The sequence below is a fragment of the Onychostoma macrolepis genome, chromosome 05, assembly GCF_012432095.1.
Source record: "Onychostoma macrolepis isolate SWU-2019 chromosome 05, ASM1243209v1, whole genome shotgun sequence".
NCBI lineage: Eukaryota > Metazoa > Chordata > Actinopteri > Cypriniformes > Cyprinidae > Onychostoma > Onychostoma macrolepis.
Window position 1 is genome coordinate 39905743 of NC_081159.1, and position 20320 is coordinate 39926062.

The 20320-nt window shown below is 44.7% G+C and overlaps 1 protein-coding gene across 2 annotated transcripts in view; it reads right to left on the reverse strand.

Annotated features, from left to right (window-relative positions):
- The window catches only part of LOC131540591 (UDP-glucuronosyltransferase 2B15-like), a 30847-nt gene that overhangs the window by 9122 nt on the left and 1405 nt on the right, over positions 1–20320 (reverse strand). The window contains exon 1 of one of the 2 annotated variants that reach the window (XM_058775615.1): positions 4778–4881. The exons of the other annotated variant lie outside the window; for it this stretch is intronic. Coding sequence (XP_058631598.1) covers positions 4778–4817 — 40 coding nt within the window. The 5' untranslated portion in view covers positions 4818–4881. Of the gene's footprint in view, positions 1–4777; positions 4882–20320 lie in introns of those variants that run through there. 2 annotated transcript variants of the gene reach the window in all.

Genomic DNA, 20320 nt, shown 5'->3' on the forward strand with positions numbered 1-20320 from the left:
CACAGACCAGGCTCCTCTTTTCCCGTAACTCTCTTGTGCTTCCTCCTCAGATCTCCCCTGTGACACTCCACCGTTACTCCAGCGAATACCTTCGATTACTTCCATTGCTCCCCGGATACTCACTCCCAAGGACATTACTCTTTACCCCTTCCTGGACCCTCATCGACTCCCTCACCTCCTCTGTTTATTCATTCATTTAAATAAAGTCACATTGCACCTCTCACCCTTGGTTATCGGCTCAGTTTGTGACAGAAGACCGGACCAACACCGACACCGGCATGGATCCCCAACCTTTGTCACCCTCAGATATCCTGGAGGAGCTAGTGAATACTCTGCGGGCCTCCTTGCTTCCACCTCCAGCTCCTCCATCTGCCTCGGCCAGTCCCATGGCACTGCCTGCTACCTATGCGGGTGATTCGGGTGAGTGTGGCGGCTTCTTACTCCAACTGTCCCTTTATCTGGAGATGCAGCCGCAGAAGTTCCCCACCGAGCGCTCATAGGTAGCTTTTTAATTTCTCTCCTGTCCGGGAGGCGTTAAATTGGGCTAAAGCAATATGGGACGCCAATACTGCCATAATTAATTCCTATGAAGCTTTTACCCGTCATTTTAAGGAAGTGTTTGGATCAGCTACCGGAGCGCTCTCGGTGTCTGACCAACTCCTCAACCTCCGTCAAAACACTTCTTCCACCCAGGAATACACTCTGCAGTTCCGCACTCTGGCGGCCTCAAGCGGCTGGAATGAAGCGGCGCTCATCAGCGCCATCGACAAGGTTTGGAGCCTTCTATTCGCAGACAAATGGTGATTCTGACGATTCCTTGGGATTGGAAGGATTCATGCAACGTGCTAATAGAATCTCCCAGCGTCTCACCACCTACGACATGTCCGAAGCCGCTCATCAGCCCATCTCACCCGCTGCCACCCCTCCAGTACCAGAGCCCATGCTCGTTGACACGGCTCGTCTCTCTAACCGTGAACGTGGAAGACGCGTTTAACATCAGGCTTGTGTCTTTACTGTGCCTCAGCGGAACACTTCATCAAGGCCTGTCCCATTAGACCCCCGTCCTGCGGTGAGTACACTTCAAACCAATCCCTGATCTCCAAACTGTCAGTTATCTCAGTACAACTACTCACCCCTCTGCAATCCGTTTCAGCTACAGCCTTGGTTGACTCGGGCTCCTTGGGGAACTTTATCTCCCAGGACTTCGCCAGTCGTCTCCGCCTGTCCCTCCAACGACGATCCCAGGAGCTCCGAGTCGAGACGATCAATGGAAAGCCGCTAGGACGTGGGCGGGTCCAGTATGAGGTTCCAGCTATGCCACTCAAGGTGGGAATCCTGCATGAGGAGGAAATAAAATTTCTGGTACTGGAGAGCTCCACCGTGGATATCATCCTGGGACGCCCCTGGCTCATCCTCCACTCTCCGGTAATCAGATGGGAGACCAGTGAGATAATCCGTTGGGGTGAAGGATGCCATCAACAGTGTCTCAAGAGAATTCCACGACCAACTTCTAAGTTCTCAGAACTCCAAGTGGCCTCCACACGGATTGAGAGTCCTGACTCCGAGGAAGTTCATGAAGTCCCATCTGATTACAGGGCGTTCCAGGATGTCTTTTGTAAGCAGGCAGCCACACAACTACCACCTCATCGGCCATGGGACTGTGCTATAGATCTGCTGCCTGGGTACAAACTCCCCAAGGGTCGAGTATACCCTCTGTCCATCCCGGAGCGCGGGGCTATGGAGGAATACATCGAGGAGGCTCTCAAACAGGGATATATCCGGCCATCCAGTTCTCCAGCGGCTTCAAGTTTTTTTCTTCGTGGGTAAGAAGGACGGGGGCTTGCGGCCTTGTATTGACTATAGAGCCCTCAACTCTCAAACCGTCAAACTCCCTATCCACTTCCCTGGTCCCGGCCGCCTCGAGGAACTCCGTGGGGCCCGCATCTTCTGGCTGGACCTGCGCAGCGCATATAACCTCGTTCGGATCAGGAAAGGGGACGAGTGGAAGACCGCCTTCATTACTCCGTCTGGCCACTATGAGTATCGGGTCATGCCCTATGGCCTTGCCAACGCCCCTTCAGTATTTCAGGGGTTCATGAACTAGGTGTTCCGGGAGTTCCTCCATCGTTTCGTCGTGGTGTACATTGATGACATCTTGATATACTCCCGGAACCTGGCCGACCATCGCCACCACGTTGCGCAGGTCCTCGAGAGGCTTCGATACCATCAGCTCTACCTCAAACTGGAAAAGTGCGAGTTCCATCGCCCCACGGTACAGTTCCTCGGTTACATCATTGGCGAAGAAGGAATACAGATGGACCAGGGGAAGGTATCTGCTGTCTCCACCTGGCCCATTCCCCAAAGATCAAGGAACTCCAGAGGTTTCTAGGATTTGCTAATTTCTATCGCCGCTTTATCAAAGATTTCAGCATGCTCACAGCTCCACTTACCACCTTGCTCCGAGGAAAACCCAAGTCCCTGTCCTTCAATCCCAGCGCCCACGAAGCCTTCGACGCCTTGAAGAGGGCATTCAGTACGGCCCCTATCCTCCGCCATCCCAACCCCGATCAGCCTTTCGTTGTGGAAGTGGACGCCTCTGACACCGGCGTCGGGGCGGTATTGTCACAACATTATGGCGAGCCTCCCAGCCTCCAGCCCTGCGCTTATTATTCGAGAAAACTGACCCCCGCAGAGCAGAATTATGACATCGGCAACAGAGAACTCCTAGCCATTAAACTGGCCCTTGAGGAGTGGCGGCACTGGCTGGAGGGAGCCCAACATCCATTCACAGTCATCACCGATCACAAGAACCTCCAGTACCTCCGTGAAGCCCGAAGACTCAACTCCCGTCAAGCCCGGTGGGCCTTATTCTTCACTCGATTTCACTTCACCATCACCTACCGTCCCGGAAACCGAAATGGCAAGGCTGATGCCCTCTCACGTATCTATTCACCAGACTCCCCCACCGATCCAGAACCAATTCTCCCTCCAGCCCTCATAGTAAATCCCATCGTCTGGAACATTGACGACGACATCCGAGCCGCCACCCTCACCGAACCTGCTCCGCCGGGAGGCCCAGAAGGGAAGACTTACGTCCCTACGGATCTTCGGATACCCCTTCTGGGCTCAGTTCACTCCTTGCCGGGCTCTGGACACCCAGGCAGACAGCGGACCCTCTCGCTCCTCCAAGCTCGGTACTGGTGGCCCAGTATGTCCCGTGATGTCACCCGGTACGTCCAGAGTTGCTACTCGTCAGCTACCGGTGGGCAAGCTCACTCCTCTCCCTATTCCTCGCCGACCGTGGTCCCACATCGGAATCGACTTTGTGACGGATTTACCAGACTCAGACGGGAGCACATGTGTACTGGTAGTCGTGGATCGATTCTCCAAGGGTTGCAAACTGATTCCCCTTTCAGGCTTGCCCACCGCGATGGAAACCGCAGAACACCTTTCACAACGTCTTCCGCCATTATGGAACCGTGGACCTCAGTTCATTTCCCATGTCTGGAAGGCCTTCTTCCGCCTACTAGGAGTCACAGTGAGTTTGTCCTCGGGTTACCATCCCCAGACAAATGGCCAGACTGAGCGGAAGATTCAAGAACTTGGACGGTACCTCCGGGCATACTGTTACGAAGATCAACACAGCTGGAGCCATTTCCTCCCGTGGGCCGAGTATGCACAGAATTCCCTCAGGCAAGACACCACCGGCCTAACTCCCTTCCAGTGCATACTCGGTTACCAACCACCGCTCTTCCCGTGGACGGGAGAGCCGTCTGAGGTTCCAGCTGTGGACCACTGGTTCCGGGTGAGCGAGAGAGTGTGGGACTCAGCGCATGTCCATCTGCAACGGGCAGTGCGGAGACATAAGGCCTTCGCAGATGCCCGCCGTAAGTCTACTCCCACCTATCATCCTGGAGATAGAGTGTGGCTCTCCACCCGGGATCTGCGACTCCGCCTGCCCTGTAAAAAGCTGAGTCCCCGCTATATAGGTCCGTTCAAGATTCTGAGGCAGATCAATGAGGTTGCATATCAGCTCCAGCTCCCTCCCAGGTACCGAATACACCCCACATTCCACGTGTCCCTGTTAAAACCCTGTTCTTCTCTCACCCCAGATTCACAAGAACTGGACGAGCCTCCTCCTCCTGACATCCTGGACCAACCTTCCATCTACCAGGTCCACGAAATCCTGGATTCACGGCGGCGGGGAGGCCGACTGGAGTACTTAGTCGACTGGGAGGGCTATGGACCTGAGGAAAGATCCTGGGTGGCCAGGGATGACATCCTTGACACCCTATTACTCCAGGAATTCCATCGCAACCATCCTAACCGTCCTGCACCCAGAGGTCGAGGTCGCCCCCGTCGCCGTGTAAGGGCGTCAGGAGCCGCCCCTGGAGGGTAGTGTCAGAGAGTCACTGTCTCCGTCATCACCAGGAATCACGAGATCGCAATCACCTGCATTCTAATCACCAGCACCTGTGCACCCTCATCAGCACTCCCATAAAGCACTCACACTCTCTGGCATTCATCGTCCGGTCTACGGTTCACACCCTGAACACAGACCAGGCTCCTCTTTTCCCGTAACTCTCTTGTGCTTCCTCCTCAGATCTCCCCTGTGACACTCCACCGTTACTCCAGCGAATACTTTCGATTACTTCCATTGCTCCCCGGATACTCACTCCCAAGGACATTACTCTTTACCCCTTCCTGGACCCTCATCGACTCCCTCACCTCCTCTGTTTATTCATTCATTTAAATAAAGTCACATTGCACCTCTCACCCTTGGTTATCGGCTCAGTTTGTGACAGGTTCATGCACATAGCTGATATTCTTGTTTCGTGATTAGAGTGGGGGAAAGTGCCAATATACGTACAGTATCTTTCAGCGTATTTTATTCCCAGTAACTGAAAACTTTAAGTTTCTCATTATAGTTTCTAAATAATTCGCATGCACAAGAGCCCAAGTTTTCCCTGCTGAAAAAAACAACAGAAACCATTACAAAATTTGTAATGGTTTTAGCCTACTGGTTATAATGGGAATTGTATTGGTTTTAATGGAAACTGTAATGGTCCCTATGGGTCTCTACTGGTAATTTTTTTCCTTCTATTGGTAGCCTGTTATGTCTAGTGGATACCATTAAGGAAAAAACAAACAATGGAAACCATCACAGAAGTTGTAATGTTTTCCACTACAAATACCATTAAAAACATTACAAACCATCAATGTTAACCAATAAAACCAGTACATTTAATGGTTTCTATTGTGTTTTGGGACATATTCCATTACGATTTAATGGTTTTAACAAGCCACCAATAGAGGACAACAATTTACCCACAGGGACAATTACAGTTTCCATTAAAACAATACATTTCCCATTACACCCATTATTCTATTTTAGATTCAGACTTTTTTTTTCTTTATTTTCTTTACAATCATCACAGTACAACAAAATAGATTTATTATAGATTTTTTTTAAATATAAATAGATCGCCATTTAATAACGACCCATAAATAATCTTTTGTGCTTACTCTTCAGTTATGTTTTGTAATGTGAAGGCATTAAGCTTAGCTTTGGACTAATAAGGACTCTCTATTCAAGATCCAGTTTAACAGGCTTACAACCTTAAACATATTCAAAGAACCTTTCCATTGCATAAAAGGTTCTTGGAAGCACCTAAAGGTCCTTTAGACTATAAAACACATCTCTTCCATCTTTATTTGAACCTCTAACTCTAGCACTCTCTATTCTAATTCTATTCATAAAAACTTGTCCCTTTTAAATGTGCACTCTATTCATTTAGGTGAATTAAGGGTGATTGGGACAGTTTTGAAATTCCGCCATGTGCAAGCTTTCTTGCCATAAATTTAAACAATCAGCCCAACACATTATATATTTCTGTAATACTGAAGATGTTAACTACCCATTTGAGGAGGAAACAATGTTATATTATAATGAAAGGATGCGTGATGTACACTTTTCTGTAAACTGAGGCAAAAAAAAATTGGGGGTAACATTTGGGTGATTGGGACAGGACAGCACATGTTTTCATTGATTTAGGGTAGTGTAAGAATATTTACTGTATTGCACAAGTTAGTTCATACTTTAATATAATTTTATATGCAATATATCCTTTTCTGTTTATCATCATTAAGAGCCCATGTTTATTTCTGTTCAACTTTATTTCTCAGTTCATAAATCCATCCAAAATTCACACAATACTACACATGTAACTTAGGTAAAAGAAGGCTTGACATCCAAAAGTAATTGAAAACATTTAAAAATCAAATAGACAAGTAAAAAAAAAAAATGCTTCAGGACAAAAAAAAGAAAAAGTTGGGTGGCCCCATCACCAATTATCTGTTTGACAAACACATTTAACCTGCACAAACCTTTAACAGGAACATGAATATGGTTTATTACTGCAACAAAAACATTTAAAAGTTTATCTATAATGCTTCTATTTTCAAAACGCTTCTATTTCAGAATTTTTATTTTAGCAAAAATCTAGCTAGTTCATGAATATTTTTTGTGGTTGATTAGGGCTTGCACAAATAAAAAGGTTAGAAACCACTGATTTAGGACATACAGAGCATACAATGGTTCTCTATTACAAGGTCAATCATTTTCTTAATTAGTAAAGCCTTTAAGCACTGTCCCAATCACCCAGAAATATGCTGTCAAAATAAAACAATCTAATTAGTAGAAACATGATGTTAACACTTTTTACTGATTTTGTAGAAGTAGTGCATCGTATTTATGTTTCCATCAAAAGTTTGTATAATATAGTAGCTATGACAATTTTAGGACCTTATTATGAAAACTAGCAAAAGCTTATTTCATTTTCCTCAGTTCATGCTTTTCATGGTCAACTTCCAGTTTGATGCATGCCCCACCCACCTAAATGATGTCACACCAATGAGGGCATCCCATTTTAATTATTTGGTCTTATGCCGAGTTCACTGCACGATTTTCAAACTCGTCGGATTGCTGTTGTTTTCACACTGCGTGACTATCTGGGGTAGCATTCAGTCGCTGCTGTGTTATTGCGACAGCTCCAGATATTTAGCATGTCGGCGATTCCCTCAGATCGCGTCTTTGGTAATTCACACGCGATTCTCACTCGCGTGAACGAGCTCCGATTTGCCTCCGATGTCGGGCATTTGTCGGCGATTTATCAAAACCTGTCGGCGAGTGAAAAATCGGGCTAAAATCGTGCAGTGTGAACTCGGCATAACTCATAGACCCTGTCAGTACACGATCCGGGATGCCTGCATGATCCGTCCCAACCAAAATCCTGTATGTTCATGTAACAACTCTTTTATTATTTTGGTTTGGCAACCACTTAAACACATCGTAATGCATAGCGTAAGCTACATTTAAAAACATCAAAATAGACCCGCCGTGAACTGTTAAATGAAAAACACAATGTAGCCTACAAAAACATGCCACCAGTTGTGCCTCCTGGCCGTCGTGTTTCATCGCATGCGTGATACCAATAGAGTGGGGGAACTATGACGTCACTTTGTAGGCGGATCGGCGGTTAGCATGAAACTGGTTCCTTCGACAAAAAGCCAATGGGATTTTTCCATAGGCTTTTGGATAATCGCAAAAAATAAGCTCTGTGTTCAATCATAGTTCATGAAACTTACATGTTTTGTCCATCAAGATAATCTTCACAAAATAATATAACTTTGATGAATTTTGAAGCCTAAATAAAAGCACCAGAACTGAAAAGCTAAACTTAGGCTATAAACGAACTACAGCACCATGGTCGCTCGCTTTCAACAATAAAATGTGGTGTTTACATGTAATAATCATAATATGAATTTACCTTGTGGTACGAACCCAGAGTCTCCGCATCAGTAAACGATAAAACGAGCTTCTTCCCTCTGAAGACGTGTCGCATTTCGGGGGAAAACAAAAAAACATTGTCGAACAACAATATAAAATGCTGTAAACTATTCATTGGTTATCCTAAAATTAATTGTATCATAAATTATACTACAACTGCAAAATACTAAATTGATATACTGTTCGCGTGATGACGTTTAATGTCTCCGACAGCGCCTGTAGTCCGATTTAGCAATTTGTTAGCAACCGTCTTTTAAAGAAACCTAACAGCTTAAAAAATCAGGAGTGTGGTGTGACTGGTGTGTTTTGGAACCGGAAGTGCTAAAATGTTAACTCGCTTCGGGTTTTCGCCACAAAGTGACATCATAGTTCCCCACTCTATAGTGTAGGGAAACCGTGGACGTTTTCTACTACGTAATTACGCCGCATGCGCAGAACGGATCGTGCAGGTGGAACGGATCGTGTGCCCACCATAGACTGTGGTGCCCACACGGCAGCCTCTCAGGGATTACGTCTCATGCAGCAGGTGCAGAGTGCCCTAGTGCCGGTCAATTTAATGGCCCAATGAAAATAATGAAAACCAGGACATTTTCATCACTTTATAAAAAACAACCAGGACCGCCAGGACATGTCCTGGGAAAACAGGACGTTTGGTCACCCTAACGTTATCGCTACATTAGTTCGCTACCCTTTGCAAAATGCTCCTCTGTCTCGACCATAACATTTGTGTCACATATCAGTAAGTCGATTTGAGAACTGTTCGACCTACAAGTAAAGCATACCGTTTAATGACTAAGCGACAAACGAGTACCGTCTATATTTGTCTATGGTTTGAACGGACCTTATCTGCTCGCCTCAAAAGAAAACAGCGCAGCGCGAGCTTAGAGCGTATGCCTTTATTACAGTGACCAGTCGCGATCACGTGCTAAACAACGCTGTGAAATCCAGTAAGAAGCACTCGAGGAGTTCTCCAGTACAAATCACGTCTCTTTAATTTAAACTAGTTTAAAGCCAAATAAATCGGAGCTGTTATTCTCATCAACACTGACGTAGAAAGCAGCAGAAACAGTGCTGGGGGGACCGTTATTTAGAATGTGTCACTTAATGGTTTCCATGGTGACGCGTCATTGCTTGTCACGTGACACACGGCAGCAGCAACAGCGCTGAATGAATGATGATCTGCTTAAACTGCTTTTATGTCATTTTCCTTTTTATTCAGAATATTCACAAATGTGTTAACTATGGCATGAAATATCTGATATTCCGATTGTCAAATACATGCAAGTGGAAGTGTATTGTTGTTTAAACACCTTTATAACGATCGCGTTAGTCGAGCTGTATGCGCGATGGGCGCCGCGATGTTAGTTTGTGCCGCAGACGCAGTTCAGAGAATCGGATCTGTTGGATTTACAACACGTGAATTCATGCACTTCTCCTGAAATACTTAAAAGTAAGTGGCTGGTGAACTGGGAGAAGAACAGAGTAAACATTAAAGTTACTTACACAATGTGTATCTGATATGAATAAAACGTGTCGAATTATAATGGAAAGGATTATTATTACCTCTTCCATAGACATCAGTGTGTATTTTACAAACTCTAAATGCATTGTTTTTTTAGTACTTATGTGCATGTATATGTCTGAAACCTAAAATAAACAGTATGTGGTTGAAAACACTGAAACGTTGTGATATATGACAGCTCTGAGCGCGCCTGTCTGGCTAAATTCAACATTTGCTTAAAAACAAGAAATTTTATGACACAAAATTTTGAAATGTGAGCTTAAATCAAACACATTTTAATTCAGATTCTGTATTTATATATATAAAATACAGAATCTGAGAACCAATGCCACTGCTCTCAAATGTTAGTCTGGAGCCCTGATAATATAAATTGTACTGTAAAATCTTAATGTAATTTGAAATTTCATCTGTTTAATTGTAAAAGAAATATATAGCTTTAGTAAACCATTTTTCTTTTCTTTTAGTTTTAGTATAACATTATTATACCATGCATAATTGTACCTCTTTTTGTTTAAAGAAGAAACCAAACCAATGTATAGTTGACATTTGAGGCTCAATGCTTTTTAAATATATATTTTATATAAAAAATATGGCATGCAGCTTCAAACAATGGCATAAATCTGTTCAAAATAATTGTTATTAATAATCGCAATTACAATCTCAAGGGAATAATCGACAATTATGATTTTTGTCATAATCGTGCAGTTCTAATGCTAAGTGTCTATCATTGACTATAGTGGTCATGACAGAATTGCAGTCACACACAGGCATTTTTTTTTTCTTTTTCTTTTTTTAATACATATAAGACACACCAGCCGCTTTTCCACTATCGGGCCGAACGGTTCTAAGAACAGTCAGGTACGGTTCCAGTTGTTTTTCCACGTGAGCCTGGTACGGCGCGGCACGATTACAAACCGTTCTCGTATGGCAAGCCAAAAGGGTCAGATTTACGCTATAGATAAATCGCGTTAACATACAAACGCCGTCAAATACGGCGTTTTAAGCAGTATTTGCGGCGCAAAATACGCCGTTGTGATTACAAACGCCGTAAAAACCGCGCGAAAATACGTCAATGGCGCCGTATCTGCCGGCGTTTAAGTGCACATGAAAAGTGCCGCTTTTTACAACGTTCATATTACCATATGACGCCGTAAAAACGCCGTTTAATTGCACAGAGCGCTCGTCGCATATGGCGTTAAGCTTATAGTATAATATGCCACGCCCATTGATTTCCACAGCCAGTGATATTGAACAGTTCTCACCCAATCAATGATGCACAGAACCAGACCAGAACAATTCACCACAGATCATTTGTGGCAATCCAATTCGCAACTGTGTGCATAGTTAGTAACGAGGGCGTAGGTTTGCTTTCGAGAACCCCCCCTTTGTTTTGTTTTGTTTTATAGTATAGCACTTTAATTTAATATTAATCAAATTGGACCCAGGATGATTCTGAAAGAATACTCTGCTGCTGCTGTAGTAACGAAATAGTGCGCATCTGATTGACACATAAACTGCACGCTCTTATACCAGTGGTGTTTTTTATTTCTTGGATATTTCAGCTAACAGCTTGATTTGTACGTTCAGTTGAACAACATTAATTTAAAGTTAAAGACTGTCCGCAGCGACTCAGGATGCTGTTCCAAATCCTGCTGCACCACAGAGTGCCATTTACATAGTTTCCCAAAAAAAAAAAAAAACAATCACATATTTGTCCCAAATTATTGTTGATGTTCATGACTTTATCCTAGGCTGAAAGATTGTGTATCTTTCCGCACAAAGTTTGTCTTTCTGTCCATATGCTTTATATAGGGAGCTAATAATAGCCATAGATCGCGCTTTCTCTTTCCGTTTGCTCCGTTTTGTCAAACAAACACCGTACTTCAAACTCATCGATGCAACTTTGTTCATTCCTGAAGTGGGATTTTATATTAGCTGTTTTGGACTGCTGTCTTGAATTGGGTGCAATACCTGTAAGTTATACCTGTGAGCGCTGTGCTTCTCGTCCGGTGTGTGACTATTCCGCGCATGTATTAAATGCATGTCCTTGAGAGCGTGCAGTTTTCTAACGTATTTACTTTAACTTGTTAGGTAATATCAATGATATGACGTTTCAGATGGGTCTGAAATGACAAAAACAAATACATATATTTAATTATTTGATCAAAATTATTGCTAGGGACAGTTTGGTAGTGGCTGGATATTGGATATTTCCAGCCGTATCACCCTGTAGCCCAAGACTGGTTGCCCACTGAAGCTAAGCAGGGTAGAGCTGGTCAGTATCTGGATGGGAGACCTCCTGGGAAAACTAGGTTGCTGTCGGAAGAGGTGTTAGTGAGGCCAGCAGGGGGTGCTCACCCTGTGGTCTGTGTGGGTCCTAATATCCCAGTATAGTGACGGGGACACTATACTGTAAAAAGTGCCGTCCTTCGGATGAGACGTTAAACCGAGGTCCTGACTCTCTGTGGTCATTTAAAAATCCTGGCCAAATTTGCCCATTGGCCTCTGGCCATCATGGCCTCCTAATCATCCCCATACACCATTTACATTTACATTTATGCATTTAGCAGACGCTTTTATCCAAAGCGACTTACATTGCATTCAAGTTACAATTTTTTTACATTTTATCAGCTCTTGCTTTCCCTGGGAATCGAACCCATGATCTTGGCGTTGCTAGCGCCATGCTCTACTATTTGAGCTACAGGAAAGCTGTTGGCTTCACCAATTGGCTTCACCACTCTGTCTCCTCTCCACCAATAAGCTGGTGTGTGGTGGGCGTTCTGGTGCACTATGGCTGCCATCGCATCATCCAGGTGGATGCTGCACATTGGTGGTGCTTGAGGAGATTCCCCCCTTCTATGGTAAGCACTTTGAGTACCCTGAAAAGCGCTATATAAATGTAACGAATTATTATTATTATTATTAATTCCACGCCCCTGGTTAGTAAGCATACAGTATGCTGACATGATCCATAGCAACGAGGTCAACCCCGCTGTATTAGAGACTGTATGAATGCGTTGGCTGCTGTTACGGTACTAAATCACCTTAGAAGGTCGGATACCCAATTAATGTCCAGGGACCAAGAGAGGAGTAAAGAGCCAGAGCCTTTGAATTAGAATTCACTCAATGTATTGTTCACCCAACAGAAAATGTAATGATTACTCACACTTGAAAATGCCCATATATAAATTCACATCCGTATTGATTAAAATACAAACTGCGTAGGCCTGCGCAAACAATAAGCAATCAATATAAAGAAATAATATACAGAGAACGGATTCAAAGATACAGAGATACTTAGATCTTGCAATGAGATGGTTCTTAGTTCTGATAAGTCCCAATAGTTCCAGGGAAAGTCTACTTGAAAGGAGGGATAGGTGCAGACAGATGTTCGGACTCGGTGTAATCTTCACACGGAGACTTGAACAGGCGGATGTCCGTAGATATGTCCTCGTCTGTGTAGTGATGTACTGGATGTGTGATGTGCTGACAATTCTTGTATAATTCGTGAGATGTGTGTGGTTCTAGAGTAAATAGATAAAGTGCAATTAGTTTCTAATGCGATCGGTGTAACAGGTACCGAGTCATTATAGCTTCACATGACTAAACACGTGAGAGAAAGTAAACAAAGATACACGAAAATGTTGCAGCATTTCTTTCATAATTGAAGAAATGTGTCAAGACATCTGATAACATATCAGATCACAATATTAAGATGAATAACAAATAAACAACACTTACAATCGTCAATGACGACACGGAAAAACCCAACGGGTAATACCAACGAACTCAAGCAAATCACAGCATCAGCCGACCATCCGCGTGGAAAACTTCAGTCAGTGTACAATCTGTATACTTATGTCCCATCCCCTACGCGAAGGCGTCAAGTCAACCTCATTTTTATCATTTCTGACAACAATTGCAAGTTATCGTCTTCTCTCTGCAGCTGCATCTGATCTCTCAATCTCTCTGAACTCGCGAGACTCTCTCTAACCACGCCTACTCAGCTGACGCAGTAACTAGAATAAACTGATTGCGATAGAACTATTATAATAAAATAAATTGAAATTAAGCATGTCCTTTTGCACAGCCGCCCCCAAATTTGGTATGCAAATTTGCCAGTAGTATGTTCATGATGAACTCTCTGTGTCTGGGGGCAACGATGGTAGTCCAATCAACTTAGCCACTGGTCTTGTGTATGTATGATCTCTCACTTTGACCATTGCTGTTCTGACTCTTCCATCTGAACTGGGAATGACAGAAGAAACAGTGCCTACTTTCCAGAGTGCTCTCGGAAGCTGCTCATCAACAATGAGTACAACAGTACCGATTGTAATGTTCTCTTTTTCACGGTACCATTTCTGCCGTGACTGTAAAGTGGGCAAGAAATCACGGACAAAATGTTTCCAAAAATGATCGCTTAGAACCTGACTATGTCTCCATCGTTTTCTACTGAGTAGCTCAGTATCTGGATAGACAACCGGAGGCAAAGTTGAGTCAGGCCGCCCCATCAACAAGGAATTTGGCGTTACAGGATCTGGGTCCGCCACGTCACTTGAGACGTAACCCAGAGGTCGAGAATTAAGCATGTTCTCAACTTCGATCAAAATGGTTCTTAATACCTCCTCAGTAACAGTTTGAGCGCCTAAGGTGGTACGTAAGGCGGTCTTCACGGATCTCACCTCTCTTTCCCAAGATCCGCCAAAATGAGGCGCACTGGGAGGATTAAACCGAAATCTGATTTGTTCCTTTGCTAGCTGCTCTCTAAGGCTGGGCTGAAGCTGATAGAAGGTGTCCTCTAGCTCTTTGCTTCCACCTTTGAAATTTGTTCCTTGATCGGAAAGGAGCTCGTAGGGTTTCCCTCTCCGAGCAATGAACCGTCTAAGAGACAGCAGGAATGAATCTCCATCCATGTGATCCAACAAGTCAAGATGTACAGCTCGAGTGGTGAGGCATTTATATACAATACCCCATCTCTTCTCCGTCGGCGGCCCACCTTACCGACAGAGGTCCAAAACAATCTACTCCGTAGAATAAAAGGGGGTTTGAATAACCGCAGGTTCGATGGAGGTAGGTCTGACATCTTTGAATCGCCGGTTTGCCTCTCCACTTTGTACAGTCGAGACAGTTACGCTGATGCTTCTTTATCGCTTCTCTTCCGCGTAAAATCCAGAACTTACGCCTCAGCTCGGCGTACACTCTTCCAGCTCCTGGATGATGTAGTTGGGCATCATAATGCTTAATTAAGAGCTTCACTACTGGATTGGTTGGAGAAAGAACTATAGGGTGTAGGACATCATCACTCAAGTTCTCGCACCTACGAAGTCGTCCTCCCACTCTAATCAAATCCAATTCTCTGTCATACTCTGGAGCAAGCTTAATGAGTCGGCTGTGAGCAGAAATGTCTTTCCCTCCCTTGAGCAAAGCAAATTCCTCAGGAAAGTCCTGCTTCTGACATTGTCTCAGGATAGACAACTCCGCTTTCTCAAAATCATCCGCACTAGGTGAATCTGTGCTATCGGCTGCCCTAGAAAGGGATCGCGCTGTAGCCTCTTGAAATTCGCAATAACTACTGAATTGAAGGGCGTCAGGAACAACATCTTCAGTAGCACTTAACGATCCGCAAAATGTGGATTTCTTAATTTCTTCATGAACTTCTTTAAGAACTTGACCTTCTGGTGCCTTAGGCCAACAGCAATTAGATTGCATCAAGAAGGCTGGACCTTGTTTCCATCGCATGTCTTCAGCTAGCTGAGCCAATGATAACCCACGTGATATCATCGGCAGGATTGGCTGCCGAATCAATATAACGCCAAGATCCAGGGTCAGACAATTCCTGAATTTCCGTGACTCTGACTCCTACAAACACTTTGTATCTGCAAGAATCAGAATTCAGCCAAGCAAGAACGGTGGTCGAGTCGGACCAGTACACAAATTGACGGATGTCTACAGTCAGTTCTTTTTTCAAGACGTCTCCTAGCTGGGCTCCTGTCAACGCAGCACAGAGCTCCAAACGAGGAATGGAGATCTGTTTCTTCGGAGCAACTCTCGACCTTGCAGCCACGAAGGCTACTTGAACAGTGCCCTGATCATCTTCAGAACACAGGTACGCTACCGAACCGTAAGCTCTTTCAGAAGCGCCACAAAACACATGAACACTTCGACTCTTGACCGGGTACTGCAGGTTGGAACCGTAGCTTCTTGGCAGACAGATCTGCGACAATTTTGGGAGTTCGCTCTCCCATTGATGCCAACTGGCTAGCAGATTCTCGGGTAGACTGGGGTCATCCCATTCTCGTCTTTTGTCCCATAACAACTGGACAATGATCTTTGCTCTTGTGGTATACGGAATGAGATACCCAAGGGGATCGTAAAGCTTGGCTAAAGTGCGATAGATCTTTCGCATAGTAACGTCACCTTCCTCCCTCTGGTATGGTTTGTACACCAAGGTGTCAGATCTACATTGCCATATTAATCCAAGGGCATTCTCCTGAGGGTTGGTCATTTCTGGGGTGAGCCAAATCTCACCACTGTTAGACTTCAACTCTTCAGGAAAGTGGTGAATAACCTCAGTGATGTTACTGGCCCACTGCCTCAGCTCAAATCCGCCCTCCATAAGACAACATTGCAGCCTTTTGCCAGTTTGCTAGCTTGAGCTTCAGTTGGGACACTCTTCAGACAATTGTCTACATAGAAGCTCCGCCAACCGCTCGACGCACTTCATCGGTAGCCTCGAGATTTCTTTGCGCATGTGTCTGCAGGGCGTAAGTAGCACAACAGGGGCTACAAGTAGTACCAAATGGTAAAACTTCCCACTGGTATGCTACTGCTTGTTCAGTGATCTTGCCATGGCGCCACAGAAATCGGAGGAAGGGCTTGTCTTCATCAAGCAGACGGACTTGATGAAACATGCCCTTCACGTCACTGCAAAAGGCCACGGGATATTCTCGAAAGCGGAGGAGAACTCCCAATAGGCTTGAGCCTAAGGTAGGGCCTGGCAAAAGGTGCTCATTAAGGGACTGACCCTGATACTCGAAAGAGCAATTGAACACAATACGGTCCTTGTTGTTGTGGTGGACCATATGATGTGGTATGTACCACGATCTGGAACTCGAATCACACTCTTCAGATGTCAAGGGAGTGACATAACCTGCCTGCAGCAGTTTCTGAATCTCTGACTCATAAGACATAGCTCTCTTAGGATCTCCAGCTAGTTTCCGTTCAGTGCTGCATAACAGGGCCATGACTGCTGCTTTGGGGGCATTCAAGGGAGGAAGAGACTCCTTCCAGAGTAGGGGCGTGGCGTACCGTTTTACACCATCTACATCAATCCTCACGGTCTTCTCCTCTAGTTTGCGAATCGCCTCTGCATCTTGTCGAGATCGAATGACTAACTTCTCAGATCGATAAGGAAGAGTATCCAGTTGCCAAAGCTTTTCGACATGTCCAAACAGCTCAGCCTCAGGAGAAACACAAGAAATAAAGAGGCACTCTTGAGGTTGCAAGTAAGGCTTAAGAAGCCTTGATGGACCCTGTAATGTCCATCCAAGCCTTGTGTGAACAGCGGCTGGTCCTCCAGGGGGCCCCAATCTGACTGGCTCCACAGGCGTGATCAAGTGCGGATAGTCTGATCCAATAAGCACCAAGGGCTGTGCTTTGTTGACATCATGCAACGGTAAATCTTGAAGATGGCGGTATCTCCTTTGCAAGTCAGAGATAGGATAAGTATGCTGAACCAGATTTAGCTCTTTAGCTGTGAATGCACCCTTAATCTGGTATGATCGGTCAGGGTATGAAACAGGAGCGATCGAGAAAGATACAGATCTTCCATGAATGGTGTGCACATCTTGTCTTACTGTACGAAGAGCGAGATCCTCCATTTCGCCTTGCAGGCCCAGACGTTGAGCGGCTTCATTCAGCAAGATAGTTCGCTCAGATCCGTCGTCTAGCACAGCATAGGTTTCTAGTGACTTGTCACCATTCTGAAGAATGACTCGACTCAACTTAAGCAGCACTTGCTTGCTACTTGTGGGCCGATCCAAATATAACGTCTGAGAGGCGGGACTAACCATGGTGATGGGTTTCTCTGACATCTTGATGTTGCCTCTACTCTGTATATCGGTGCTGGAATTAACATCATGGAGAACATCGAGATGCCTTCTCTCACATCTTTTGCACTTTGCCTTCAATGTGCATTTGGATGATGAATGCCCCCGTCCACAGCGTCAACATCTGTTGCCTGTCCTGATCCAACTTTCTATCTGCTCCTTAGTTAAGAGTTTGAAGTTGGAGCACTGATTCATGTAGTGCTGAACTGTGTCACAGAACGGACAATACTTCTTAGGCTTCTCCTGTGGTCTGTCTGAATCTGCTTGTCCAGCCTTTGGATTCTCCACTGCTCCTACTTTCTGTTCTCCACCATGAAGAACAGTAGTCAGTTTCGGGGCACAAAGCCAGTTCGCTTGTCTTTGCGAGCACTGTTTCTCTCATGATCCGGATAGGTGCCATACTGGGTTCCTTCTACCTGCACGCGAACCTCATACTCCAACCAGTCTGAGAAGTCCAACAGTGTTGGGATAGGAGTCTGAAGAGGGTTAACAAATCTCTTAAAATTAGCTCTTAGGTCATGTGGCAACTTAGCTAAGAGGCGAGAAACATGTGAGCCACACTTCAGCTCAGTCCAGCCTGGGCTACCTAATTGATTCAACATCCCAACCAGTGCTCGGACACGAAGGGCAAATCCTTAAAAGACTTCACATCCCCACTCCTGATATTGGGCCCGTCCATAAGGTTCGTAATCCTTTGTAATGCCAACTGGTGTGGCTGCCCATACATATCAGTGAGGGCTCTCATTGTGTCACTGAATGGAGTACGACTGTGACTATAGGAGTCAGCGACAAGCAAAGCATCTTCCAATTTAAGATGATCCAAAAGTATTTGGAACTTAAATGACTCTGAAGCATCATCAGGAAGAACATTGTCCAATGCAAGCTTAAGCCGAGCGAATTCTCGGGGATCATCTCGACTGAAATCTGGGATTGTAGGAGCCGGCCCTCGATATTGCATCGGTGGAGGAGGCAAAGGGCGTGGACTCTCAGAATGACCCAATGAATGGTAAGAACGATCATATGAATAAAACGGTCTATTATCTCGACTGCACTCTTGTCTCCAATCACCTAGAGAACGATCAATCATAGCATCTTCCTGTAAGGAATGCACTCTATCGCTTGAGCGGCGATAGTAAGGATTATTTGATGGTCGATAAGAAACATCACGAGATGACACACTGGGCCGCAACAAAGAAGTGTCATCTGTATGACGATGACGAAGATCAGACGAATCACGTGTCCGTGAAGGAACATTAGTATCATAGCCAAGAACTTGCTGCGAGTCATTCTTGCTATCATGGGGGGAGGTATACGAAGGAGTTGACGTACCTGAACCAGGCTGACTACCGCTCCACTTGCTTACTCTCCTTAGACTGTCTGTCAGTTCCTCAATGAGATCTTGTTTACAGCCACGAACTGCAAGGAGAGATTCATCTCTAGGTGGCACCAAAGGAGTATGTTCTGCTTGGCTAGGATTCCCATCATCCTGAAATGACAACTGCATACTAGTTGACTTTGGTGTAGATGACACCCTAGCTCCTTCATCCAAAGGCTGCTGCACAGATACTGAAGACTGAGAAGCTAACACTGGAGAATTAGCAATTATATCCGAGAGGCGTTGCATATCTTGTCTCATTTTCCTATTTTCCTCCCTCATTTCACGAATACAAGCAAGCATATCATACTGTTCATCTTCGAACGTGAGCTGTTTCTGCAGATAACCAACTTCGTAGTCATGCAAATGCAATGGCTGTCTAGTTGTTCTACGCGAGCGAACATTCTCTGGCTTTAACACCTCCTCTCTAGGACTGGACGTCATAGCTAAGGTGGTTATAGTGATCCGGCTCGAAGGACCATAAATGTATTAGAGACTGTATGAATGCGTTGGTTGCTGTTACGGTACTAAATCACCTTAGAAGGCCGGATACCCAATTAATGTCCAGGGACCAAGAGAGGAGTAAAGAGCCAGAGCCTTTGAATTAGAATTCACTCAATGTATTGTTCACCCAACAGAAAATGTAATGATTACTCACACTTGAAAATGCCCATATATAAATTCACATCCGTATTGATTAAAATACAAACTGCGTAGGCCTGCGCAAACAATAAGCAATCAATATAAAGAAATAATATACAGAGAAAGGATTCAAAGATACAGAGATACTTAGATCTTGCAATGAGATAGTTCTTAGTTCTGATAAGTCCCAATAGTTCCAGGGAAAAGTCTACTTGAAAGGAGGGATAGGTGCAGACAGATGTTCGGACTCGGTGTAATCTTCACACGGAGACTTGAACAGGCGGATGTCCGTAGATATGTCCTCGTCTGTGTAGTGATGCACTGGATGTGTGATGTGCTGACAATTCTTGTATAATTCGTGAGATGTGTGTGGTTCTAGAGTAAATAGATAAAGTGCAATTAGTTTCTAATGCGATCGGTGTAACAGGTACCGAGTCATTATAGCTTCACATGACTAAACACGTGAGAGAAAGCAAACATATAAAGATACACGAAAATGTTGCAGCATTTCTTTCATAATTGAAGAAATGTGTCAACACATCTGATAACATATCAGATCACAATATTAAGATGAATAACAAATAAACAACACTTACAATCGTCAATGACGCACACGGAAAAAACCCAACGGGTAATACCAACGAACTCCGAAGCAAATCACAGCATCAGCCGACCATCCGCGTGGAAAACTTCAGTCAGTGTACAATCTGTATACTTATGTCCCATCCCCTACGCGAAGGCGTCAAGTCAACCTCATTTTTATCATTTCTGACAACAATTGCAAGTTATCGTCTTCTCTCTGCAGCTGCATCTGATCTCTCAAT